Source organism: Sinohyriopsis cumingii, chromosome 5, assembly GCF_028554795.1.
Source record: "Sinohyriopsis cumingii isolate HCF-2022 chromosome 5, ASM2855479v2, whole genome shotgun sequence".
Taxonomy (NCBI): Eukaryota; Metazoa; Mollusca; class Bivalvia; order Unionida; family Unionidae; genus Sinohyriopsis; species Sinohyriopsis cumingii.
The window spans coordinates 286,956-314,894 of NC_142965.1; the positions used below are offsets into that span (position 1 = coordinate 286,956).

Consider the following 27,939-nt stretch of genomic DNA (forward strand, 5'->3'; position numbering starts at 1 on the left):
AGAAACAGGACCGGAGACAGACAGTGGAAACGACCATGATATGGCTAAAATAGACTCAGACAAGACGGACACAAAGGAAACAAATGTAAATAATACAAATGAAGAAACCGGAGGGGGGGGCAGTGCCCTCAAAAATCACTGAATAAATACCCTTTAAAAGATAAATAAAGAATAAAATAGAACCTACTAATAAAGTAAAAAATGTGGCGACCTGGTGGAGAGAGAAAAAATGGAGGGAAAAAACTTCCGTATAATCTCAACAAACTTAAATGGAGCAAGCGGGGAAAAAATTAGTAAACTAAAAAATGTAGGGAATTATGTTATACTATTTGTACAAGAAACACACAACCAATTTACAAAAGAATTGGCAACTTTCTGTGAAGAAGAACTTGATGGAGTGTTAATCCTTAGTGATTATAAAGGGGGAGACAAAAGAGGAGGTAGCTACCTTAATTAAAAATGAAAAAGGAATAACTTGGGAGAGGATAGATGAAGGAACAAATCTTGCAGGAAGGATGCTATACATTCTAATAGAAAATATTCATTACATAAATATATATATGCCGGCAAACAAATACAAGAAACAAAGTTTTATAGATAACCTGGAGAAATTCTCAGTCGAAAACATTGTTTGTTTGTTTGTCTTTGTTTGTTTGTTTGTCTTTTTTGTGGGGGAGACTTCAGCTTGGTGGAGGATGAATTTGATCGGGTAGGGAAACTAACAACTACTGACACTAGATTTAAACCGGCAATGGAACACTTTTTGAGCAAACACAAATTAGTAGATGTGTACAGAAGACTGAATATACTAAAAAGGAAGTATACCTTTGAGTATAAAGGAGATAAAGGTAGTAGACTGTACAAGTTTTATTGCACCAACTTTGATAATAAAGTACATGTAAAAGCAGGAATCAAAAACATAAAAGTGTCTGATCACAAATTAATTTATCTAGAAATAATTAAAAAAGAGAAACATAACTGGGGAAAAGGGTCGTGGAAAATGAACAACAGAATTTTAGAAGAAAAAGAATTTGTAGAAGAAATAAAAGCAATTATAAAAGACTTTACCAATAAAGGAAATAAGGATATTATTAATGACTGGGACACTTTACAAAAATATTTTTAAAAAGAAAGCAATCAGCTACTCGTCTATAAGGAGAGAAAAGCAAAAAATGGAGAAAGAATTTATAAAAAGAAGACTAGAGAAAAATCTAACTGAAGATGAAAAACAAAAACTAAATGATAGACTAAACATAATCCTAAATGAGGAAAAGAATGGCAGAGAAATTACAGCGTGAAAATTTACAAAAATATATAAAAAGGCAGATGGACTATATAAAAGAGAAGAAGGAGAGGAGGGGAAAAACATTTTAAAAATTTTAGGGATGGGGAGAGAACAATATCGGGGAAAACAGAAATTTTAGATTATATCAGGGAATTTTATCGTAACCTGTACAAATCACAAGAAATCGAAGAAGATATTATAGACAATTATTTAGACGGAATACCATGTGAGATGATATCGCCAGAACATAAACTCCTATGTGATGATGTCATCTCCACACAAGAAATTAAACAGACTATAAACCAAATATCTAAGAAGAAATCCCCAGGTGGAGATGGACTCACTGCGGAATTCTATAAAAAAAATTCCAAAGTGAGTTGTCGTCCACTGTAGGATGGTTATATAATAATATACTCTTACAAAATGAAACAATGACTAAATCAATGAGGGGGGGAATCATTACGTTAATATACAAAGGGAAGGGGGAGAGGCAGGATTTAAAAAACTGGAGGCCCATCTCCCTCCTAAATATAGATTATACAAGTTTAAGTAAAGTTCTAGCTAATAGAGTTAAAAAGGGAATTGGTAAACTAATTAATTATAATCAGACATGCGGGGCGGAAGGTAGAGACATACAAAATAATATTCTAAGCATAAGAACCATTATTGATTACTTACAAGATACGGGCCAAAAAGGTGCTATGGTACTTTTGACCAAGAAAAAGCCTTTGACAGATTGGATTAAATCTATGTACAAAAGTACTAGAGAAATTTGGTTTTGGAAAAATTTTCCAAACGTGGACTTAAATCCTGTCCAAAGAAATCACTGCAAAAGTACAGGTACATGGCGCTACCACAGGAAAATTTGACATTAAAAGATCTGTGAGGCAAGGTTGCCCACTATCAATGCTAGTATACGTAATAGGAATTGAAATTCTGATCATACAAATAAGGATAAACAAAAGTACAGATGGTATCCAAATCCCAAATATAATGGAAAATATAAAAATGATCCAACACGCTGATGATTGTGCAAACTTTATAAGAGACCCAAACTCATTTAAGCACCTTGAAAAGGAATATGAGAAATTCGGTAAAGCATCAGGGTCAAAAATCAACCATGGCAACTGGCGGGGGAATCACCCCAGGCAAACCCACATTTAATTAAAAAAAAAACCTTAGAAAAGGAAAGGTACATAAAAACTGCAAAATTATAAGAAACAAAGTAGAAAAGACTGTAGATATCTGGGCGCTTACGCCACTTTGTCTAATGGAGCGAGCCCAAGTGGCCAAAACTTATATGTATGCGAACATTAATTTTATTTTAAAATCCATTGATATAAACAAGAAACTATATAAAATAGATAACAATATTATAAACTATACATGGAATTTTAAGACACACTATGTCAATAAAAACACTCTGTATAGACCAAATGAAAGGTGGGGGGGGGGGGGTAGGATTACCGAACCCGATATTAATTAAATGTGTAAATTGTATAAATAGATTCAAAAGACTAAGCTCAAAACCAAAATAGGCCTGAGAAGGGTTATACATATACTGGTTTGTGTTTACAATGCCAAATAGGGGAGATATCTATAAGAATAATAAACTAATGAAAAAGCTGGAAATACCAAACAAATTTCAATATATCAAAGACTTGTTAATTAAATACAGGGATGAGAGTGAACTATGGGAACAAGATTAAAAACTGATGTATAAATGGTTAAGGGAACAAAATACAAAAATGGTAAGATCTAAGGTGGAGCAAGAAAATATACATATAAATTGGGATATAGCATGGGGGCACTGGGCGAAACTAGGTTCCCTAAAAATTCAAAGCCTCTGCTTCAAATACATGCACAATGCGTGGTTGGCAGGAGAGGTGGCATTGCGACGGCATATGATCAGAGTATCGCCAAAATGTCCACTGTGTAAAAAAGAACCCTTAGTAAAATACATACAATGGTGCTATGTGAAAAGACGCAAAAGCATAGGGTAAAAGTCATTTTGGAAATATAAAAAAAGAGAAAGGTACCGGCGGAACCATATACTCTATCTAGATGGAAATTTTGATATATAAAAAACTTATATAAAATAACAAATTACATAACGCTTACTATGACGGCATGTGGGCAGATTGTCACAATAGGTCGATAACACGCCAGGGTTACCTAACAGGGGAGGGGGTGGGAAAGAGACACCGGTATAACGCCCAAGAAAGGGCGCTACGCAAATGCTGACTGGGGCCCCGATCCCTCCCATCTACTCTGGAGGAAACAAAGAAAATATAAGTACCATAAACAAAAATTAATTAAATATTAGCATAGAAACGAAAGTCTATCTTCAAGCTAAACTATAATATGGGGCCCCGAGTGGCCGAGTGGTCTAAAGAGCTCTCCGTTATGTATCACTGCCATCTCACCTCTGTCTGCGTGGGTATGTGAGAAAGCTTGCCAGTAGCTTCTCTTGGGTCGGTGGTTCTTTCCGGGTTCTCCCTCCACCATTAATACCGGCCGCCATGTATAGCATGTATAACAACAACAACAGCAACAAACTATAATATAATATAATATAATATAATATAATATAATATAATATAATATAATATAATATAATATAATATAATATATAATTTAATGAGAACTATATTAAGTTACACTTTCCTTACTTCATCATTTCCCCTTAAGAGGGGACAAGGCACCTATGTGGGGTAAGTACGAGGTAATGACGCCATGGAACTATATCACATGGCGCCACGCGAAGTGGACATGCCCATGAAAGAGCCTAAGAAAAACATCCCACATATAACACAAACATACACATGCAAACATAACATAAATACAGGGATTAAGAACACTTTCAAATCCTTCTAACTTTCTATATGTCCTCTGAACAACTATACAGCTCCCGTACTATATAGTCAAATAATAAAAAAACACTTTGGCTAATAACCTAAATTAGGAGCGGGCCAAACTCTAGTCTGGAGATATACAACTATATAAAAAAATGTATGGACCCTAACTCGAGTACAGCCACCTCATTTTAAGAACAAATTCTACGAGGAGTGACACACATGATCACACACAAAAAGCAATAGCTTTTCTTAATAATAACAATATAGGTCAGTATGACAACTGGGGTGATTGAAGAATACTGCTGTCCCGACACGAAAACTATATATAGCACTCACACAATATAGCAAAACACACACTGCAAACATGGGACTTAGGAGACCTCTAGCAAAGGTCACAAATAAATTCTAGGAAAGGGATTTCGAGTAAGGTGAAGGAAACCTAGCTCGGATGAACAACCATATAGAAAACACTAGAAAACTATAAATACCCAATCAAAAATTTAATCAGAGAAATTTTTGATCGAAATTCTTTATTTAAATATAACAAACACACCGTCGGGGGATGCACTTACACATAAAACACTTTTTTCTCGGAAATTAGGGTCGGGGCATCTGTCTGGCGTCCCCCCCCCCCAAAATAAAGAAAATTGAGCCCAATGAAAACAAATGATACTTTATATATATATATATATATATATATATATATATATATATATATATATATATATATATATATATATATATGGGTGTGTGAGTGTGGGTGTGAATATTCGTATTGGTACATGCATATGCAACTAAACACAATCAATATATCTAAGATGAAATAACTTTTATTGAAACTGGATATGACAAAACAAGAACATGGAGATGGATGTCCATTCACAGAAATGAAGCCACGGTGTGAAGTCTGGACGGAGGATCAAATTGATAAATGGACAAATGTAACTGTACACCTTACAACTGTTAAAGTGAAGCACCAAATATACCGTACACACTTTATATTTATAAAAATTCTTACTGCGAAGATTATATGGAAAAATAATTTATTGTACTAAATATATCGTATACTATTACTGAGCTTTGTCCTTAAATAAGCCCGATTTCCACGTCATCCTTCAATCAGTACCAAAAAAAAAATCAATTACATACATTGTTCTCTATCCAATGCACACTCATATTTTGTTCTAAGAGATTCGTTTTATGTGATGCCCTTTTATTAAAAGAAAATCAAAAAGTGAATCCCTTTCAACACTTCAGTATGTGTGGACAAAAATTGTTCTACCGGTACCGGCAGCTACTGAGATGGAATATTTAGAATTATGTCCTTAAAACTGGCTGTCATGTATGCACAATGTCTACAACCGTAATCATACCCATCGCATTGGTTGTCCATATTTCGAAGTTGTATTCAGACATTCAAGTTGTCCGCAAATAAAATTAAAAAAATTTCAATAAGCGTGGAGAAGTAGAGGTAACATGGAGAAATTAAATATTTACATTTAGTTACCAACATTTTCTAATAAATATACTATCTGTTGTGACAAACCATACATATACTGAAACAGAAACGAAAACATCGCAAGTCTTGTTGTTTTTCTTCTTCAAATTTTTGCATGGCTTGACACTGTAATGAATGTATTAAAATTACTTTTTTTTTAACTCAGATGAAACAGCCCAAATTGGTTCATTTAGGAGCCAGAAAACCGCCGACAGCATCTAAGCTAAACTTTATATTATATTATTTCTAGGCCAAAAATGTTCTTATGTAAAAAGTAATTAAATAACTAAGGAAAAAAAAAAACATTTATATGACGTCATTTAAGAGCCACCCGGTGCCGTTACTTTTGTCCACACACTGAGTCTTTTCTCTATTAATTGCCTGTATTCTCGTATAAAGTTGATTTCTGTAAAAGTCCCTCTTGCTGCGATACTCTCTGCTTCATTTATGTCATGACACGCCTCCATTAAGAAGCCAGAAAGATCATGAAACCTGGCTCTTGCAGCAAGAAATATCATCTCATGTTTCAACTCAATGCTTTCTGTATCCACTTGTTTGAGAAGGAGTCCTGCCTCCTGTAAGTTACAGAGTGTTACAATACTTCCGTCAATAATATTGGTCCTAAACCCCATTCCAAGAGCGCAGTAAGTCATTCTTATCGCAAAAAATCGTTTCCAAAGACATCTTGTCTCCTCGTCTTCCTTTTCCAGCAAAGAAAGTCCATACTTTCCAGTCTCCATTATTTGATGTCTTAAGTCCTTAGTCGGATCATTTTCGAATTCTCTTAGTTTCACAAGTACATCAAGAAAAACCATATTTACCTTTTCCTGACAGGGACCAATGAACAAAGAAACTGACTTTGCCCTGTTCATGTAGTATTCCGCGTCTTCGAACCTTCCAAGTATTGCAGAACGATGGGCTTGTCGGCCGTAGTATTCCATCTCAGTTACCAAAGTATTCGATGTCCTTGGCAATATACGTTTTAAATCCTCTAAAGGATCTCTATCTTCAGACTGTGCCTGGAATGTAGTTGCATACGCATCAATTTCAGCATTGAGAAATGCAGAATATCTGTCGGCAAGACGTTGCCGTTTGTTCTCACAGGTCTCCGACTCCAATCTGTTCTTCAGGTGTTTAGCCAAACGATGCATCTGCAGTCGAGAAATCCATGTATTATGGATAGAGCTCTTCAATGCTCTGAAATATTTTCTGGTTTGTTTTAAGTGTCCATAGTCTACACTTGCAGGGGAGACCATGTGGGCTCTGCTTTCTGTTATGAAACTCTGCAGATACAACATAAGTATATCGACTATGTCGCGGTGTCCTGTTCTGTAGAGAACATGTATGACTGATTCAAATGTGCATACGCTAGAGCAAAAATCTACCATGAATTGATTCAAAGACTGCGGTAAACGTCCATCCTTCAGATACTTCACTGTGCATGCATGAAATGTTTTATCAATGTGCCCCTCGTGTAATAATGCATCCAATATCATTTCCAGGTTCATATCAGTGTAATTACACAGTTGCTGCATCGCTTTCCTCTCTGGTGGGGTCATTTTCTGTAATTGCGGGGTTTTCGCAGGGAAACACGCTTTGAGTGGAATTTGGTCAACCATTATATCTCTCAAATCTTGTCCCAACAACCTTTGAAGAAACAAAAGTCGCAATTATTGTATTTAACCGAGTACATTTATCCTTAGTGATATTAATCTTGATGATACAGCAGAGTCTGCGAAATAAGGTGCAAAGCGAAATTAGAATTACAAAATAAAGATCGCGTTTTCTTCCTTAAAACATGAGAAAAACTAAAAGTGCAATAATAATAATGTTTTTTAATGTCATTATATACTAAATCAAGATAGCTATGGTAATATCGGACATTCCATTTCATCCAGACTCTATTAATTGCTTCAGGACTCAGTTTGTACTTTTGTTATTGTTGTTGTGCGGTTTAACGCCATTTTTCAGCACACGATAGGCTATACATGGTGGCCAGTATTAATGGTGGCTGAAGAACCCGAGAAAACCCCCGGAAAGAACCACCGACCCACGAGAAGCTACTGGCAAGCTTTCTCACATAACAATATTGGTCGAATACAAGAGTCAAACCCATGCAGATAGAGGTGAGACGGCAGTGATCCGTAACGGAGAGCGCTTTAGACCACTCGGTCACTCGGGACCCCCAGTTTGTACTTTAAATCTAAAGATAAATTAGCATACCACTTCTTCCAGGAGGTCACTTGCCAGTTACTTTACTACATATGCGGAAACGAGATGACCTTCATAAAGCCATCCCATTTCCTGAAGTCGACTTTAAATCAATAACTTGAGTACGTGTGGCCTTGGCATGCCAGTTTATAACTTCCAGATAGTGTGTGTGTGTGTGTCTGATTTCGATTTTTAACGTAGCTTTAACAATTTTTCAGACATATCGAACCCACACACACACACACACACACACACACACACATTGAACCAGGATTTGTCCGCTACGGCGCTTCATAAGTCACGTTCTTAATGTCTACATCGTAATTTCACCGGAAATAAGTTGTCAGTGAATTGTTTTGACGGAAGTGCTGATAACTTGTCGAGAGACTTTTAACACTGTAATGCCACTGGAAATAGTTCTGTACTCATGTGCAATTAGTGCTTCATCAAATTCATGTGATGGTATGACTGCGTCTGATGTGTAGATAGATCTTCAGTGAATAATTATATATTCATATGCATTAAATGTTGTATAGCTGCTTAATAAAATGTCACATATGTCGACTATTGCTTGTCACATGAAAATACAACTAAATGATCCGGATTCCAGTGTTGTCCATATAATTTATTATTTTTTTTTTGTTTTTTTCTTATTTCATATTGTTCAGCTCGAAGAAAATGTGAGCCTTATGTGCATGAATGCTCTCAACTGTACGTGTGTATCGGGGGTAAAATTCCCGTCATCTGGGTTTTTTGTGGGTTATTTTTTATTATTTTGTTGTGTTCTTATTATTATTACTTTCGTTTTGGCATATCAAGATTATACCAGTGAAAAAGATTTAGGTAATTCTATTTTTTAACTTCGAAACTGTTCTATTTTAGCTTTGTACCAGAAAAGAAGTTCATATTCAAAATGACACAAAGATGTCACAAATAATGCTTAAAATATGGAACAAATATAAATATAGTTGACTCAGACGTCACAAATATTCCTTATACACTAAGTAGTACACCTCAAAAGAGATACAAACAATTTTAACGTCAGTCTGAAAATATTGATTAATAGACGAAATAATTGTATGCCCAGGTATAAATAGTCATTACCCCTTTTCTAACAGAAGATTTTTTGCCAGTCTTTAGTCTTTACATTTGATCTTGTAATCATTTACAAATTATAAATTAATCGGTACTATTTAGCCAGTATTGTGCAGGCTTACTATGAAGGAATCACTCTACCCATCCATTAATACATCCTCCTACCTGCATATTGTTATGAGAGGGCATAAATAACATAAAACACTAAAAATAATTATTTTATAGTATAATACCTCTTTCAAAGCAGAGGTACTATACTGATTCGATAAAAAGTAGAATATATATATATATATATATATATATATATATATATATATATATATATATATATATATATATATATATATATATATATATATATAATCATAGTTCTTAAAACCTGCTTGCTAAACAACTATCATTTTGATGGGGAAAAGATACACACTTTCAGTGATCTTGGAGTGAAAGGTATTAGTAAACATATAGCTCATACATCAAAAATTACCTTAATTAGCCACTAAAGGTGAGGCCCCACGTGAGAAGGTTATAGACGCAGTCCAGTAATCTAATTCCTGTCCTCATTCACATGTACAATGCACAGTTAACCTGCTGGGGGTATCACATCACCATACACGATGAATAATTTAGTTGTTGTTATGAAAGTATCATTTAACAAACATATTTATTCCTACGTCCATCTGCACTGGTTAGAAAGTGCCTTCTGAATAAGCATTTAGGGTTAGCATGAATTGATCAATGTGATTATAAATACAAATAGGTTTTAGTAAAGCATAGAATGTAGTCAAAGGGAGCTTTAGTTACAAAGGCATCCATTTATTAAGTTTTATAGATTGCAACATCCAGTAAATGAGTGTCTAGCACAAAGTGCAACAATGTCACCGAAACATGAAATAAATGCCACCGAGACCTATTTTCGCAAAGAGGCTGTAGATGCGTCAAATCACCAAATTTAATCATTATATCCATATTACATGCCAAAAACTCTGGTCATGAGTTTAATTCTCTTAACCAAAGCCAGTAAAATATGAGCCTTTTATACGTGGGTGTAGTAGTAACAGATGATTTTCATCAATAATTTCACGATTCTAGCCTTAACAGTCCATCACCAAGTTTCACGATTATATGCCTAACAGAAGCATACATTATATAATAAAATCAATATTATCATGCGCTAAGTGTGAGTGTGTGTGTGTGTGTGTGTGTGTGTGTGTGTGTGAGAGAGAGAGAGAGAGAGAGAGAGAGATTTGGACTAATAACGTAGCTTTAACAATGTTCAGTCATATCGCTACGACGTCTGCAGTGTGGCAGTTTATAGTGATGGCTAGTACCTTGGCATCATGCGTCTGATATGTAGCATCCAGTGACCAGTCCGTCAACAAACCTCTCAATGCTGAGCGCATGGCGAGGCAGCTGCTAGTACCTTGGGTATGACTCGTCCGGGTTCGATGCCACGACCTCCCGCATCTGAGGCGTACGCTCTATCCACTTAGGCCACCAGAGCGGTTGGGTTAAATGCAGACAATTTAGCCTTAGCCAGTAGAATGAAATGTTGGTCACAGTGACGTCCTTTCATTTAATATAGATGCATACATTCATTCAGTCTGACGTTTTTGTCATGATCATTTTTGAGACTGAATTCAAGTCAGTGAAACATGAAATGTGGATCAGTGACCCACTTTAGTACAGAGGGTAAAGTACTCACCAAGATGCACCTCTTCCGTGTTTCATGAGGCTTGGTGCAACAGTTCATATATATAGTGCTAGTAATCTATTTGGTCGTGAGAAAACACAACTTCTTAGCCCGAGACAGTAAAATGTGACATCTAGGCCACCTCGACTTTTTGTTGTAAAGGTATAATACAATATGAGAGATGTATACAACCGTCTGGTTTGATGACCCTTGGGAAATAAACTTACAAGACAAAATTTAACCAAAGTTAGTGAAAGGTGAGTAGAGGCTGAGAAATAAACTTAAAACACAGCTTTACCCAAAGTCGGTGAAGTGCGAAATATGTCAAAATGGACCACTTTTGTGATGATTGTGTAGTTTTCATACCACTCCTCCATACGTTTCCTGACTGTAGGTTTAACAGCATTCATACTTTGTGCAAAAAGCCTGAGCTAATCACAAAACCTTAAACAAGACTGTACATCTACTGGACATCTACTGAACACAAAGTTAGCCGGTGCTATGAAACCCGCTCCAAACTTTTGATAACACCTAGGAAAACAAATGGTTGAAATTCATTGAACGTGTGTGTGTGTGTGTGCTTTATTTTGTGCAAAATCCAACTCCTGTCCCTAGAGATATATAATATTTTGCTTTGACTTAGAGGTTGGCTCAAAATCAGTAAGTGCTCGTTAATGAACATTTAATAGCAAATTCATAGAGAAATGGACTCTTGAAGAAATTCCTTTCTAGACACATCTTAAAAATAACGTCTGAGGGGACCGGGGTGGGAGATCAGACCTACTACTTCCTGAAAGTAAGCTCGAAACAACCGGTACGACACAGTATGTTACCTTTACTGTTAGATTGTTAAAATTATGACCTCGAAATTCTTATTTCTTAGATGCAAGAGCTTCTAGGGGCTTCGCACACCCCATCCTCCTGGCCTCCGTTATGGGTTCCATCCCAGAGACCCTCTGTCTTGTTGTTTAGCACACCACGACCCCTCACACACCATATTAATGGGTCTTCACCTTAAAGTCACCTTTACTGGTTGACCTCGTAACAAAACGATAAGAAGCATTACCTGAAACTTTATGTTATAAGCCCCAAACTCATGTTAAAGGAGATTATGACACGTCAATAATGAAAAATCATGACGCATTCAATACATACAGGTAAGATGGATTACATTAACTTGTCTCACATTTTGCAAAAGTTGTGACGTCAATAATACGAATATTGATAAGTAAATATATATTGATTGCGATGAATGCGGATATGGGATATTGCATGTAAAGGAACCAATATAAATAATGGTGATAATAATAATAATAATAATAAGCCTTTGATAATATTTCACTTGAATGATATAACACTTAAGTGACAGAAAGATAAGTTTATTAACTTTTTATTCTTAACATACATGCATACATAATACATACATAAATACATACATACATACATACATACATACATACATACATACATACATACATACATGCATGCATGCATACATACACACATACATACGGGGGCCCCGAGTGGCCGATTTGTCTAAAGCGCTCACCGTTCCGGATCACTGCCATCTCACCTCTGTCTGCGTGGGTTCGAGTCCAAGGCTCGGCTAGCGTGGGTACGTGGGAAAGCCTGCCAGTAGCTTCTCGTGGGTCGGTGGTTTTTCCCTGGGTTTTCCAGGGTTCTCCCTCCACCAGTTATACTGGCCGCCATGTATAGCCTATCTTGTGCTGAAAAATGGCGTTAAACCCAAGAAGAACAACAACAACGTGCATACGTACGTACGTACATACGTACGTGCATGCATACATACATACGTGGTTTGTTGTATGCTTTCTTTTTTCGTTCACTATATATGTATGTATGCGTATTCAATTACACCAAAGAATGAGCCGCTGAAAGAGAGAAACAACACAATTAAAAAGAAAGAAAGAAAAATGGGGAAAATTAAGAAATAACGAAAAGAATATGGGCACTAGATAGACAGACAGACAGAGAGACAGATAGATAGCACAGAAATGTGCTCATGAACCACGGATGCCCCTCCACATTACCCGAAATGAACTAAACAAAAAATTTAACCAATTCATGAAAGACGGACGAACTCGTGTACGGACGGACATAGGTTATATATAGCACTGCTTTATGAGATATAACAACGACACTTCTTAATGGCGACAGGCGCTACTCTTGGAGATAAAATATTCAGACAAAATCCAGAGGAATATGTACAAATATCGCCAGATAGATGATGATATACCTTGCTGATTGGTTAGTATGTTAGATTTTATGTAAAGTAGAATAAGGGTATAACTTACCAGTTCTACAATCCATGAGCCATGAGCTAATGCAGAGTGTAAGTCAACATTCCAGCAGCTGTCACTCCTATTCCAGTGAAGATGAACAGCGAACTAGGAACTATTAAGGGCACGTGATATTTGAATACCATATGTTATCACTTGGAGAACAATTCAGTCATATTTACCTGTTGGAATGACGCAGATTTCTCATAACGGATAGGAAAGAAGTTGTAAAATGCCTGAAAGTTTTATAGTCAAACAGAGTAACTAAAGCTTTAAATCGTCACAAGATGGAATGGGGACCCTGCTGCATGTAACGGCACCTAACGCTTAGCTCTCATGCACAGTCCTAAAGGATGTATCTATGACCGTAAATGTAACAGATGTGAGAAGACAGGACATACGCCCTTTAAATGCCCAACAAATCAGCAGACACAGACAGACATTAGAGAATCATAGGAAAGGAACCACCACCACCACCAACAACAACAACAGAACCAACAAGGGATGGTAACTGAGAAAAGGCAACTTCAACAGCTAGAAAAACCAACTCCAAAACAAAGGCAGAAAAATCAACAGCAACAACAAGGACAAAAGCAACAACAATAAGAACAACATCACCAAAATCGCCAGAAAGAACTGGTACAGAGACAAACAAAAGAAATGCATCAAAATGAGCGAATAAACAAGACTCAACATATATCACAAATACCACTAACAACAACAGGGAAAACAGAACCAGCGTTCCTAGTACAACCAACAACGATCCCAGAACCAGCACAACTAGTAAATCCACTAACCAAAACAAAAACAAAAACATAGAAGAACAAAGAGTAAAAGAAGCAACAATTAACACTGGAGAAAGGAAGATACAAGAGAGCACTGCAATAGGCGAGCAAAATACCGGGAAATATATACAAAAATCAATAACAACAACAACAAAAACACAGAAAATCGAATCAAACAGAGAAAGGAGAAGAGAAAAAAGAAGACAGCAAAAAGAAGAAGCGATAATTGCAAAAGAATACCTGTTAGATACTGATGAAAGTTTCGAATGAAAAAAAAATACAATTACAAAATGGAGAAACAAATTAAACAGAATAAAAAACCAAATTAAAATGAATGAAAATATAATCAACAAAAAATAATTAAAAAAATAATTAAAATTTATTGAAAAATCAAAAACACTTTTCCAAACCTGTATATTAAAACAAATCATACTTTATAACAACACATACAATATAGCAACCATTAACATGTAGGGCAGGAGGGCCTCCCTAACTGGTCTGCAAAATTCAAACAGGTGAGACCATCCTCCAAAAAAAAAGAATCATGCATAGTCCCATGAGCACTCAGAAAAGCGCTCATCGCCAAGAAAAGGTGAAACAAATCGACTCACGGTGCACGAGAAGCCACTCGTTAGGAAAACGGAATTAAAACCATTAACCCATCAATGCCCCTCTATACCGTATTACACCACAGATATAGTCAGCAGGTTAGAGCATTATAAAACGACTCAAGCAAGAATCAAATGCGTGACGAATTTAAATGCACCTATCGTCAATTCGTGAATTACGTGATATTCGTTTTCAAGATGCTCGGGGTTTTTTTTGTCTTTTTTTTAAAGTCATGCAAAGAAAAGAATGACTAAAATGCACACATCTCAAGCTATGTTGTTGTTGTTGTTGTAGGGTTTAACGCAATTTTTCAGCACACGATAGGTTATACATGGCGGCCAGTATTAATGGTGGAGGAAGAACCCGGGAAAACCCGGAAAGAACCACCGAGGTTGATAAAGAGAAGAGAAGCTCTATCGTTCCATGATTTATAATCAGACTGTACTTGTTCTTGAAAATATACGAAACTAGTTCACTACGTATGTTCCAAGGGGCGACTCTTTGCAACTCGTGCCTTGACCTAGTTTAACACTGAATCAACATCAAAATTATTAAGTACTTAATTGTTACTTTAAGGTTTATGTCCTCTTTTCGGGTCAGTCATTACTTCGTGTATATTGGTTGTATGACTTCAAATGAGCACTGCATAATATGGACATTGTACTTAATTTTAAATCACATAATCGTCACTACAAATAGGTAAAAAAATTAATACAATAAACCATTTTCGTTTTAGCTTTGAAAACTTTATAAAACTTTATTAAGTTCAACACATTTCAAACCTGTTTTGAAAATCCACATAGTGGTCATGTAGTCAAACCACAAGAGTATCTGATCTTATTAGCGAGAATTCTTTGCTTAACAAATACATTCTGAAACTGTCATGTTAACAAGAGTCCCTGGAATGGACTGACACTCTGCTGAGTGTTGAAACTATCTCTGATATTCTTCAGCGATAACACGATTTAATTGTGTGTGTGTGTGTGTGTGTGTGTGTGTGTGTGTGTGTGTGTGTGTGTGATTTGGATCTGTAACGTAGCTTAAAAAAATTCAGGCATATCGCTACGATGTCTGCAGTGTGGCAGTTTATAGCGATGTCAAGCACTGAGACATCATGCCGCAGATATGTAGCATCATGTCCCACCCAGTCACATTATCATGACACCAGGCCGACCAATCCAAACACTAACCTCTTAGTGCCGATTTAGTTGTTGTGGTGTGCATATTGGATTGCAGATTGGCACCATTTACATTTATTAGACAAAGTAGAAATCATAAAAGTCTGTTGGTGAAATCATCCATTAAAGGAGAGTAGTGACAACAATATTTTCGAGACAACCATTGAGACAGCCATATTGGATATACAATAGGTACAATTTTCATTTTGAACCAACTAGGCAACATAAGAAGTCTAATGTTCAAACACCTTATGCTAATATTGCCATGCATTTGAGGTGAGTATAGATAATACTATTTTCAATAGTACCATGCAATTGAGAGGAGTATAGATGATACTATTTTCAATATTACCATGCATTTGAGAGGAGTATAGATGATACTATTTTCAATATAGCCATGCATTTGAGAGAAGTATGGATGATACTATTTTCAATATAGCCATGCATTTGAGAGGAGTATAGATGATACTATTTTCAATATAGCCATGCAATTGAGAGGAGTATAGATGATACTATTTTCAATAGTGCCATTCATTTGTAAGGAGTATAGATGATACTAGTTTCAATACAGCCATGCATTTGAGAGGAGTATAGATGATACTAGTTTCAATATTGCCATTCATTTGAGAGGAGTATGGATGATACTATTTTCAATATAGCCATGCATTTGAGAGGAGTATAGATGATACTAGTTTCAATATATCCATGCAATTGAGAGGAATATCGATGATATTATTTTCAATATAGCCATGCATTTGAGTGGAGTATAGATGATACTATTTTCAATATAGCCATGCATTTGAGAGGAGTATAGATGATATTATTTTCAATATTGCCATTCATTTGTAAGGAGTATAGATGATACTAGTTTCAATATAGCCATGCAATTGAGAGGAGTATAGAGGATATATTTTCAATATTGCCATTCATTTGTAAGGAGTATAGATGATACTAGTTTCAATATAGCCATGCACTTGAGAGGAGTATAGAGGATATATTTTCAATATTGCCATGCATTTGAGAGGAATATCGATGATATTATTTTCAATATAGCCATGCATTTGAGAGGAGTATAGATGATACTATTTTCAATATAGCCATGCATTTGAGAGGAGTATAGATGATACTAGTTTCAATATAGCCATGCAATTGTAAGTTGTATAGATGATACTAGTTTCAATATAGCCATGCACTTGAGAGGAGTATAGAGGATATATTTTCAATATTGCCATTCATTTGTAAGAAGTATAGATGATACTAGTTTCAATATAGCCATGCATTTGTAAGGAGTATAGATGATACTATTTTCAATATAGCCATGCAACTGAGAGGGGTATAGAGGATATATTTTCAATATAGCCATGCATTTGAGAGGAGTATAGATGATACTATTTTCAATATTGCCATTCATTTGACAGGAGTATAGATGATACTAGTTTCAATATAGCCATGCATTTGAGAGGAGTATAGATGATACTAGTTTCAATATAGCCATGCATTTAAGAGGAATATCGATGATATTATTTTCAATATAGCCATGCATTTGTAAGGAGTATAGATGATACTATTTTCAATATTGCCATCATGGTGGCCATATTGAGGATTTATTATTTTCATTTACGACTACCTAGACACCATGATAATCCTTCCGAAGAAAACCTCATGTCAAAATGACTTTCCATTTACGAAGAGTAGTGAATAAAAACTGGAAGATCATCACATATTGGACGTCAAAATCAGTACCATTTTAAATTTGGATGACAAAAACATTATAATAAGTGTGTTAGCGAAACACAAATGTTGATAACAACCATTCATTCAGGAAAATTAGTGATAACAAGAATTTCATGCTGGCCGTTGTGGCAGCCATATTAGACATACGATCGGCTCTACCTTGATTTCGGACTCACTAGACATCATAAGAAAGTCTCCTGGTAAAATAACTCATTTCAATATGGGTCTCAGTTAATGAGGAGTATCAGCGGTAACATGTTCAAACTGGTTGCTGTGGTAGCCGTTTTGAACCTCAAGTCAGCATCGTTTTTACTTAAGATCAACTAGACACTCTGGTGAAACCTCCATGTCAAAGTGACATTCCGTTGGAATAAAAACATTTCGACGTTGGCTGCTGTTTTGGCCATACTGGATATCAGATCGGCACCATTTTCATGTATGGACAACTAAACATTATAATAAGTCATACAGTGAAAACTTCATGCTGATCAGACCATCCATTCAGGTGGAGTAGCTATAAAAGAGAATTGGCAAGATGGCAGCTGTGTGGCGGCCATACTGGATATCTGATGGATACTAAATTTCACTTAAAAGTAAATTGATTTAAGTCGTCTCTTAGTTAACCTCACGTCAATATGACTTTCTGTTTAGGCGGATATGCGGTAACATTTTCTAGATAGCAGCTGTGGCGGTCATATGGGACGTCAGATGAGTACCATTTTAATTTAGTATCAACCAGATATCATACGAAGCCATATAGTGAAGCCCAGTGTTAATACGACCATCTATTCGGGTATGATAGCACGATATTCAAAATGGCCACTGTAGCAGCCATTTTGGATGCCCGAGCATGACCATTTTCATTTAAGACTACCTAGACCATGGCATGAGCGTGTTTGTGTGTGTGTGTGTGTGTGTGTGTGTGTGTTATATTTCATGTCAATCTTTACATTAGTTTAGGAGTATCGATAACAAATTTGTGCTAACGGACGGACGGACGAAAGACCATCCTATAAGCTATTCTGGTCTCTGACCAAAATAACTAAAATGAGTGTTCATATTTGGGAGTTAGTGAAGTTTTGGTGACTTTTAAATTTGACACCATGAGTATTTAATCGCTGCCTTTGAACACCATAACGAATTTGTGTTTGACTTATTTTATTTCTTCTCCACTATTGCATCAAGTTCCTCAAAATCAAATGCGAAAGAAGAGGAATATAAGCTTCCTGTCTTTAATTGTTCTTTTTGTTTTTAATTTTTTTTTCGGTGTTCATGTTGGACGAAGCAAACGAGTTAGCATCAGAAGATGTGTCAATCCCTGCAATCTCAAAGACCCACTCTAGTTAATTACTTTTCGACATTACGATTGGACTCAAACATTGTTCTAAAAATATTAAGATTGATGCATGAATCAAACAATGTGGTGTCACTTTTGGATGTACCTTTTTTTGGAAGCTGAGCCCTTTGTTGCGAACGCCAATTTTTCAGGTCGGGATCCATTATCGCTCTTAGTGTCTGTCTTTAGCCCCTCCAGCTCATTTCTAAAACGACGCTGCTCTTTTTCTTACATATCAAAAGCCCTCCGTTGTTTCACTTGCTCGATTTATTCCTAGATTGTCGCTATTTCTGAAACAACGTCATATAAGCTCATGCTAACTGACTCATAACATAAGTATTATTTGCATTGAGTGCACTGTACAATATGAGATAGTCAGAAATATACTATCTGGATCGTAAGTTGTTTTGAGTCGGAGTCGATACATACATGGGGACGGGGTTGGGTTGTGTGCGGGGGGTTGACATCTGTAAATGATTCTTTGTAAGTTAAAGCCACTTCAGATGCTGCAATGCTTTCATTTGATTTCAGCTATGACCACTCCATCTAAGTATTATCGTCAAAACTGAGACTGAATTTCAGACGCAAAATACAGGCACGCGACTAGTCTGGGGTTTATGTAATTCAGACAGCATGTAAAATTACAGAGAACATTCCCAATTCGGTAAGATTTCAGGATGCAGAGATGTCGCATACATGAAAAGACCGCAGACAACAACACAAGAACAATGTAGACTACGAATGCCATTTAGATATGTCTTAATACAGTGTAAGAAATGCTTATCTGGCACACAAAAGCTTTTGCATGGCACCAGATCCTTGCAGCTGCACTGTAGTTTGACTTTGTTGTTTGCAAGTTTATGAAAATAATACAGTTCCAATTGAAATTGCAATAATTCTTGATAGGGAAAAATTAAAATTTAAGGGGAAAAATTACATCCCACGGCTGACCTAATTTGACAGATATTTGGGACATCTTAACACAGCTCGAAGTTGTCAGATTGGTTTTGTCATAGAGCCTCCACTTTGAGGCAAACTGTCAGGAAATATAATTTCTGCGTGGACATGAGTTTGATTATTGACTCTTTCTGCGGTGGAAACAAGAGGAAAGGCAAATCATTTCGGTCCATAAACAAAACTTCCATTGGCAGTAGAACCTCCTCAAATAACCAACTTGAAGGTATATTCGAATTTACGTGATAAAGAATGGGTGTGAACGAAAAGCATAAAAGCAAAACGTTGAAGTGTGAAACGATAGTCTTCACGACCAGTCCTCAAAACCGTACTTCAAAATTGACCCGATCACGCAAAATCAGGTTTTAACGTAACGTGAACATACGCATGAGATAAATATGAATGAAGGCAAGATTAAGCGAACTGTATCATAGTGGTAACAAAGCACTCATAACTGCTCATTAAATTTTTCATTCAAAATTATAAATTTGCATGTTAACTGCCAAATTCACCAAAGTCTATGCCTTCAAAAGGGCAACTTAACCTGAGAAAGTGTCCCCACCCTCTGTACAAACACTCGTATATCCTCTGACGTTTACATTCTGTAATGTTTTCACTTGATCTTTGTCACGGTTAAATGGATTATGTAAAATGGGATGTTCAGATAAAAATTCATTAGTTGCATCTGTTTAAATCTTGCAAATAAAAGCCTAGAAAGGTGAATATAAATAGGAACAAATCATGTCTTGTAACACACAGCTGAATTATTATACATTAATACTTACATTGCATTTCACAGGGAATTCAATGGTACAACTGCTCAGTTTTCTCCACTTCTATTGGTACTTGAACTAGCTTTAAATTTCCCTTAGGGCCGTAATCGATGTAAACACCTGGAACAATGCATAGTACTTAAAAAAAACTTTCAAATTATGAGATATACTATGTCAATACACGGGGTACAAAGCTCGACGCAATAAAGGTTGTGTTGACCAGGTTTTCCACTCTTTTGAATATTATGTTAAAGTTGGGACTAGAATTTTGTTCATGTTCTATGCTAAAGTTTAAATTCTGGTCATAAACATTTTGATGTAATACAGCTTTGTTATAAAGCTTGCGATGGATGGTAACCCTCATACTGTATCATAGGGCCTTGATTTATTTCCGATATATTAAATATACGTTTTCAACGTTATGAATAAACTTTGGTCGCTCTATATCAATATTGACTTGGTTTTACTACACCATTACAGACTGAAAGGTCACCAAGCAAAAAGATAAAGGCATAAGTGCAAAAGTGACAGAGACTAACAACAGAGAGAATGAGGACATGTTTTATGTTACGTCTACTGATGATTTTCTAATATATATTGTATTTAATAACTAATGTCAATTTCATAACGGTGCATACAAAATAAAATATAATGGAAAAGCTAAACAGTGATGAAAGTTATTGGCATGTATTTTTTTCTACAACGTTTCATCACGGAAAATATACTGAAAATGTATACACGCCCATACGTTCATGCTAGGTACTCTATTTGTCCCTCTATCCAGGAGTGTACGTATCTCAAGGTGGTTGTAGTTTTGAAGAACGACATGACCATCAGCAGAGTTAACGTTTAGTGGTTCTCATCATAAAATTCTCAAATAAATTGTAGTTGATACTGTCAGTCGTATTTATTATAACGACCTTTGCGGTATTTATGATTCGTATTATTATAACGACCTTTCTATGCGGTATTTATGAGTCGTATTTATTGTAACGACCTTTGTTGGTGGTATTTATGAGTCGTATTTATTATAACGACCTTTGCTGGCGGTATTTATGAGTCGTATTTATTATAACGACCTTTGCTGACGGTATTTATGAGTCGTATTTATTATAACGACCTTTGCTGGCGGTATTTATGAGTCGTATTTATTATAACGACCTTTGCTGACGGTATTTATGAATCGTATTTATTATAACGACCTTTGCTGACGGTATTTATGAGTCGTATTTATTATAACGACCTTTGCTGGCGGTATTTATGAGTCGTATTTATTATAACGACCTTTGCTGACGGTATTTATGAGTCGTATTTATTATAATGGGCTTTGCTGGCGGTATTTATGAGTCGTATTTATTATAATGGCCTTTGCTGGCGGTATTTATGAATCGTATTTATTATAACGACCTTTGCTAGCGGTATTTATGAATCGTATTTATTATAACGACCTTTGCTAGCGGTATTTATGAATCGTATTTATTATAACGACCTTTGCTGGCGGTATTTATGAATCGTATTTATTTTAACGACCTTTGCTGGCGGTATTTATTATAACGACCTTTGCTGGCGGTATTTATTATAACGACCTTTGCTGGCGGTATTTATCAGGTGTATCTGCTATAATGACCCTTGTTTACGGTATTCTTCCTCTTTAACCTACCTCGGACTCTTGCCCAAGTAAATAGAAATGTAAGAAAATAATCTCCTTGTACACAAAGTAATACGTCACATTTAAATCTGCCTACAGCGCTTTTGAATATCTAAGTACTTTATGATATCGTATTCACCAATTTGCTAGACAAGCCAACATCTTTTGATTTAACTTAGCCGATTCGAATAATGCCTTTGAAAGATCTGTGTTTCGCTCATATCACCATGTCAGCTTAAACACTGACTGCATTGAATATATCATCTACTATTATTTAGAAGGTATGGTTGGAAGTAAAAAGTATGTTTTATGTAGCACGTGCTTTACATTCAGATGATATTTACAGTAGATTACCTTGAGCAATAAATTGTATGCTCATACATTTTTAATAGCCACCTGTGCAGGCACTAGTATGGAAAGGATGACTCCTTGGCTATATTAACCAACGGATCACGGCACAATATTGTGACATTGGGTCAACATTATGCTGTCTTCAATTAAACTTGCTTTACAGTATTGACTTCTCAGACTTACCCTAACCATGACTTCTGACCTTTATATCTCAGAATCTACAGGCTTCTTCATTGTCTAAATTCAAATCTGCCAAAAAGTGTGATGAACTTACTCTAGAACAGAAGCCATTCTTTTTCTGTGCCAAAGCGATCTTGACCTTTCATCTTTGGACCCCCAAATTAATGGAATGTTTTTACGCCTTTAGCACGCCCTGCACAAACTATTGTCAAAGTACATGGTGTATTACTAAATATAGTATGCAAAACATTTTCCTTTTTTTTAGTTGAAGCGACCATAACCCTTAACCTTTCGACCCCAAACGCAAAAGACTTCTTTACTGAACGTGTACGTCATCCGCAAACTTTGGAGAAGTTACATGTTCAAGTTCTTAGATCTGTGTGCGTTAAGTTGCAGTAGCATTATATTTTAATTTAAACCTAACAGGAATCCTGTCGTCCTTTTTGTAATTAACCGTCTAGAATTACATAATATGAATGTTGGGGCTCTCTCACACTATCACACCATACTTTATGTTACGTTAATTCACTCAACTGACAAAATGACTTTAGCGCTTGCAAATTGTCGGTATCATGCAATAAAGTAACTGACTGCATGGTTTCACCTGTGTAACAAGTACATAAGGCTTGAGTGTTTTTAATTATAAACATGCAGCGTTATGCCATGTCTGAATGACGTATAATTTAGGAGGAAAATCGAAATCTGAAATATTTTAAGATTCTGAGAAAAGAAAAAAACAAGGAAACACGTGTTTGTGCATTTCAGACGAAGTCCAACAACTTTTATGATGGTGTATAACTTTGAGTAAACCAACATCACATTGAACCACCTGCTTGTTTATTATCACTAAAAAGTCATATAAATAAAAGGGCAGAGAACAATGTTTGTTCCAATCTTTTAAATCTAAAGGTATGTAATCACAATTTGTTCCTCATTCTTTATGTTATATGTGTTTGATGGAATATTTTGCGCTGACGTGTTGCTAGATATATTTTAACAATCAAGCTAACCTGCTCATAATGTTGGATTTCACAGCATCTGTCTTGGTGTAATGTGTTCGCTTGGTTTTATTTTGTTTTGTTTTGGTTTAGTTTAGAATTAACAAGTTGGTACGAATTGTTATTGCAAGTTATGCAGTTCCAGCTTACTGTAATTCACGTGTGAATTTAATTATCACGTAATTCTATTAAGTATTTCTAAACATATAAACAAGGTCTTGTCTTGCATACACATACAAGTTACCTATAGCATGACAGGTGGTAGTTTAATTGGTCAAAGTTTGGACAACCTCCGTCTGCAGTGAAGTGCGATTCAGACTGCATTCTGTGTCACAGGGGCTCGTTGTTTCAGATTACATGACACAGGGGCTCGTTACAATGAAAATAAGGAGTATTTGTCTATGAATAGAGGGCTAGGGTTTCCAAGCAATAACAATATTATTTTAGGTTGGACCCACCCACCCAGCTCTGTATTCATTGATACTAATAATATTCCTTGTAACGAGCATGTGTGTTATGTGGCATGCAAGCTAGAGTGACATATTTCAAATCCTTACATGATCTGCCCAATCGAAGAGCGAAAGCGTACTTCATGTTCGTTCAGTGAATAGCAAAATTAAAAAAATGTCCATGTTTGTTAGATGCACGGAATAATTTTATTCTTCACGTTTATTATTGAAAGACATAATCTCAAAATTGATAGTTCACACAATTTTCACACACACACACACACACACACACACACGTATATATATATATATATATATATATATATATATATATATATATATATATATATATATATGCATCATACACACACACACACACACACACACATATATATATATATATATATATATATATATATACATGAATCTATATATATATATATACATGCATCTATATATATATACAGATGCATACACATATATACATGTATATATATATATATATATATATATATATATATATATATATATATATATATATATATATATATATATATATATATGACATTATGTTGCTGAAATATATATATATATATATATATATATATATATATATATATATATATATATATATATATATATATATTCTGTGAACGGAATTAGTGCATAACTGTTGTTTCAACAACATAATGTCATACTTATGTGTTGTATGTATAGCATCTAATCTCATGCAGGGCCGTCGAGAGCGATCACGGACCCTGGGATAAAAAAAAAAACATCCGGGCCTCTCCATGTTCTTGTTCATACAAAAAATTTCTTTTAGAAAATTAAAATATGTTGTTCGGCCCGGGCCCGTGGGATATATCTCCGGTTGCCCCCCCCCCCCCCCCGATCCTTGTCGGCCCTGATCTCATGTATGTTGTATGTACAGCGCTATTTCACCATTTCATTCCTACAAGTTGTATAAACAGGATAATTGCGGTGCTGAATAATGAAAGCAGTCTTTTCTATTGCAAGAACAGGTAAATACATCAAAAGCTTTTACATTTCATTTTCCATAAGATATTGTATAGAGAGATGCCAGAAATTTCTAAAGATTTGGTATACTCGTTTTTGTTTGCAATTTTACTTTTGTAAATGTTTATATATATTCGTTTAGAAGTTGAGTCGTTAGAGTGTCCGCCTCGGATGCGGTAGGTCGCTGGTTCGAACCCCGGTCGAGTCATACCAAATACTTATACAAATGGTACTAATAGCTGCTTTGCTAGGCGCTCAGCATTAGTATTAGGTCTGGTCGGCCTGGTGTCAGGATAATGTGACTGGGTGGGACATGTCTGTGGCATGATGCCCCAGTGCTAGACATGACTATAAGCTGCCACACTGCAGACATCGTAGTAATATGACTGAAAAATCGTTAAAGCTAAGCTAAAAATCCAAATCACATACACATAAGTTGAGTCAAACTAAAATATACAGACCAAAATCTGCCGGCGAATTATCCATCACATAATGTGACGACAGATGTGGGTCTTTTGAGTGATCAGTAGAACAAATAGCATAGACCCTAGTATGCAGGCGCATTAAGATATAGCAGATCAGTAACTTTGTCGCTTGCATTTTAACTCAATTTATAAGCGAGTATATGCGATAGCTGATCTTTGTCTATTTACTGACCCAAACAATCTTTGGGTTTTATTTCTAGTTTAGCCTACATTCGATATAGCAGGCTGTTTGATTTCCTCTACCTCGCGATCAGAAGGGTAAGGGATTTAATCTGGCCGAGACCAGGGCGTATCAGATGCTGTGGTATGTCTCTGTTTGAACCAAGATATAACCTTTCATGTGCTGATTTGTCATAAAATATCAATCAATCCAATCTACGGTTGTTGCTGCAAACCCTCTGATTAATGATGCTTTAAAAACAATTAATGCAAGCCACCAAAACATTGTAGAAATTTAGGAATAAAGGTGAATTTATTAGTATATTTTAATGTTTTAATGGACCTACCCGGTGGCATAGTGGTTAGAGATTCAGCCTCAGATGCGGGTTCTAACCCCAGCCTAGTCTTACCAAAGACTTTTTAAAAAAATGGTACTAACATCTACCTCGCTAGTAGACCAGCAAGTTGTTCTCCACCTTCTTTTTTTTGTTTGACCGCCGCCAGTATTAGGTAATGAGACTGGGTGACGAGTAGTATCTATAACGATAAATATGACCATCAAGTTTTATTACTGCACATTTAATTGTCAGATAGAATGAGCTAAATACAAAATTTAATGTAATAAATGGACCACATAGTCACTGTAACCAACTTTTGCCCCAGGTGAGTAATATCCACAGTGATACAAGTTTTATGTATATATGCAACAGCGTCAATAAACTGAGTTAAATGCGAAGAAATAACGATATAATCAATGGAGTGTAAAAAGTATATCACCATGACTCACATTTCAAAGTGAGTAGTAACCTCAAAATAAATACACTCATCTAGTTTCACAAAAGTACAGTCATCAGCGTCTGAGCTACATGCAAAAATCTCACATAACCATTTGATCATGACAGTTATCAACATGACCTATTTTTGACCATAGTTAGCAACACCCTTTAAGATAAACATATCCATCATGGTTTACACCCAGCAATGTCAGAGAAAATGAGCTTAATTCAAGAGCTTGGAATTGTCTGGGTATGAAAAAATAGACCACTATGACCTACTGGTACCCATGCACTAGCACCCTCCAAAATGAATACACCCATCAAGTACGTCCATGACTGTACATAAAGCAGTGTCTGAGTTGCTAACCTTAATGCAAAAACATAATAACAGTAACTGGAGCATGAAAAGCATGCCACCATGACATACTTTTGTCAGTGGTGAGCAGTAATACTCTCACAGATGAATTCAGTATGTTTCATGAATGTGCATCAAACAGTGTCAGATTAAACTGTGCTAAATGCAAACACGTATTGTAACTTCTGGTGCATAAATAGTTGGACATGATGAGATACTTTTGCCATTGGTGAGTGGAGACTTCAGGTTCGGTGACTTTACATAAAATAGGGTCACACAGTAACTGAGCTAAATACAATGATTTAACATTAACGCCCGCATCAACAACAATGTTGTTGAGTATTATATAAAAATGGTCATCATTTTTGTTCTGGTTGCTCTAATGGAGCATGTCTACCAAATCTACCTGCCAGAAATCTACCTGCCTTGATGTATGCATCTCTGTCATAATTAGTATGTTGGCATATACAGCTTATTCCTGTTAGTTCCATGAAATTTGATGTATTACAAAGGTGGTAAAATTAATAATATACTTTATCCCCATTAACATGTACATCTATGTGTGGAGTCAAGCTTTTCTGTTTAATTGTTTCACTGCTAAGTATGTATAATGAATATGGTACACAATTAATAAAACATTAGTGGAAATCAACTGAAATGTATATGTATGTATATAATTATGTAAATGTATGTATACCTATTTGTGTATATATATATATATATATATATATATATATATATATATACACACACACACACAAGGATTGTATATGAAAATGCATGTAGATAAAATAGATTGCTGATCAAATGTTTTTCTTCATTTTTTGTCGTGGACACGCTTTATGCAAACTTAATAAAATTCACAAACAATGCAATCAGTTTTCTGATATCAGAAATGTTTCACTTATGTGATTATATCAAAGGAGACAATGGGTATTACAATGATGTAGTAATTGCTATTTTGAACAAGTGTGAGGTATTATTTAACCCATGATTTTTATCTCCTTTATTAGCTAATAATCTTTCAGGGATTGACTGCATAGTCAGCTACCTCTGTCACATTGTATTGTTTCCACTGTTTTGTTTCTAAAATATAATTTTAAAAAGGACAGAAGGAAAAACAGAAAAATTTAGGAACTGCAAAATAAGTACAGCTGAAAGTTTTATACAAAATAATGCCTACAAAATGCTTAAGACATGGTGTAATATGGTAAA

General features: G+C 35.6%; 3 protein-coding genes across 3 annotated transcripts in view; 1 reads left to right on the top strand and 2 right to left on the bottom strand.

Annotated features, from left to right (window-relative positions):
- Window positions 1-15,162, bottom strand: part of LOC149798499 (uncharacterized) — a 70,209-nt gene extending 55,047 nt beyond the window's left edge. The window contains exon 1 of the mRNA XM_089957300.1: window positions 12,953-15,162. The gene's annotated coding sequence lies outside the window, so the exon portion shown is untranslated. The remainder of the gene's footprint in view (window positions 1-12,952) is intronic.
- Window positions 4,958-18,859, bottom strand: LOC149798500 (uncharacterized). The gene is made up of 2 exons (XM_089957303.1): window positions 18,686-18,859; window positions 4,958-7,288 (listed from the first exon to the last, which is right to left on the bottom strand). Exon 2 carries the CDS (start codon window positions 7,258-7,260, stop codon window positions 5,962-5,964), a length of 1,299 nt encoding a protein of 432 aa, XP_089813429.1. The 5' UTR covers window positions 7,261-7,288; window positions 18,686-18,859; the 3' UTR covers window positions 4,958-5,961.
- Window positions 18,860-24,924: 6,065 nt separating this feature from the next.
- LOC149798501 (neutral cholesterol ester hydrolase 1-like) overlaps window positions 24,925-27,939 on the top strand; it is a 53,441-nt gene continuing 50,426 nt past the window's right edge. Inside the window, exon 1 of the mRNA XM_089957309.1 lies at window positions 24,925-24,954. The gene's annotated coding sequence lies outside the window, so the exon portion shown is untranslated. The remainder of the gene's footprint in view (window positions 24,955-27,939) is intronic.

Excerpts from the sequence above, each read along its gene's own strand:
- LOC149798500 (XM_089957303.1), bottom strand. The coding sequence starts at position 7,260 with ATGGTTGACCAAATTCCACTCAAAGCGTGTTTCCCTGCGAAAACCCCG.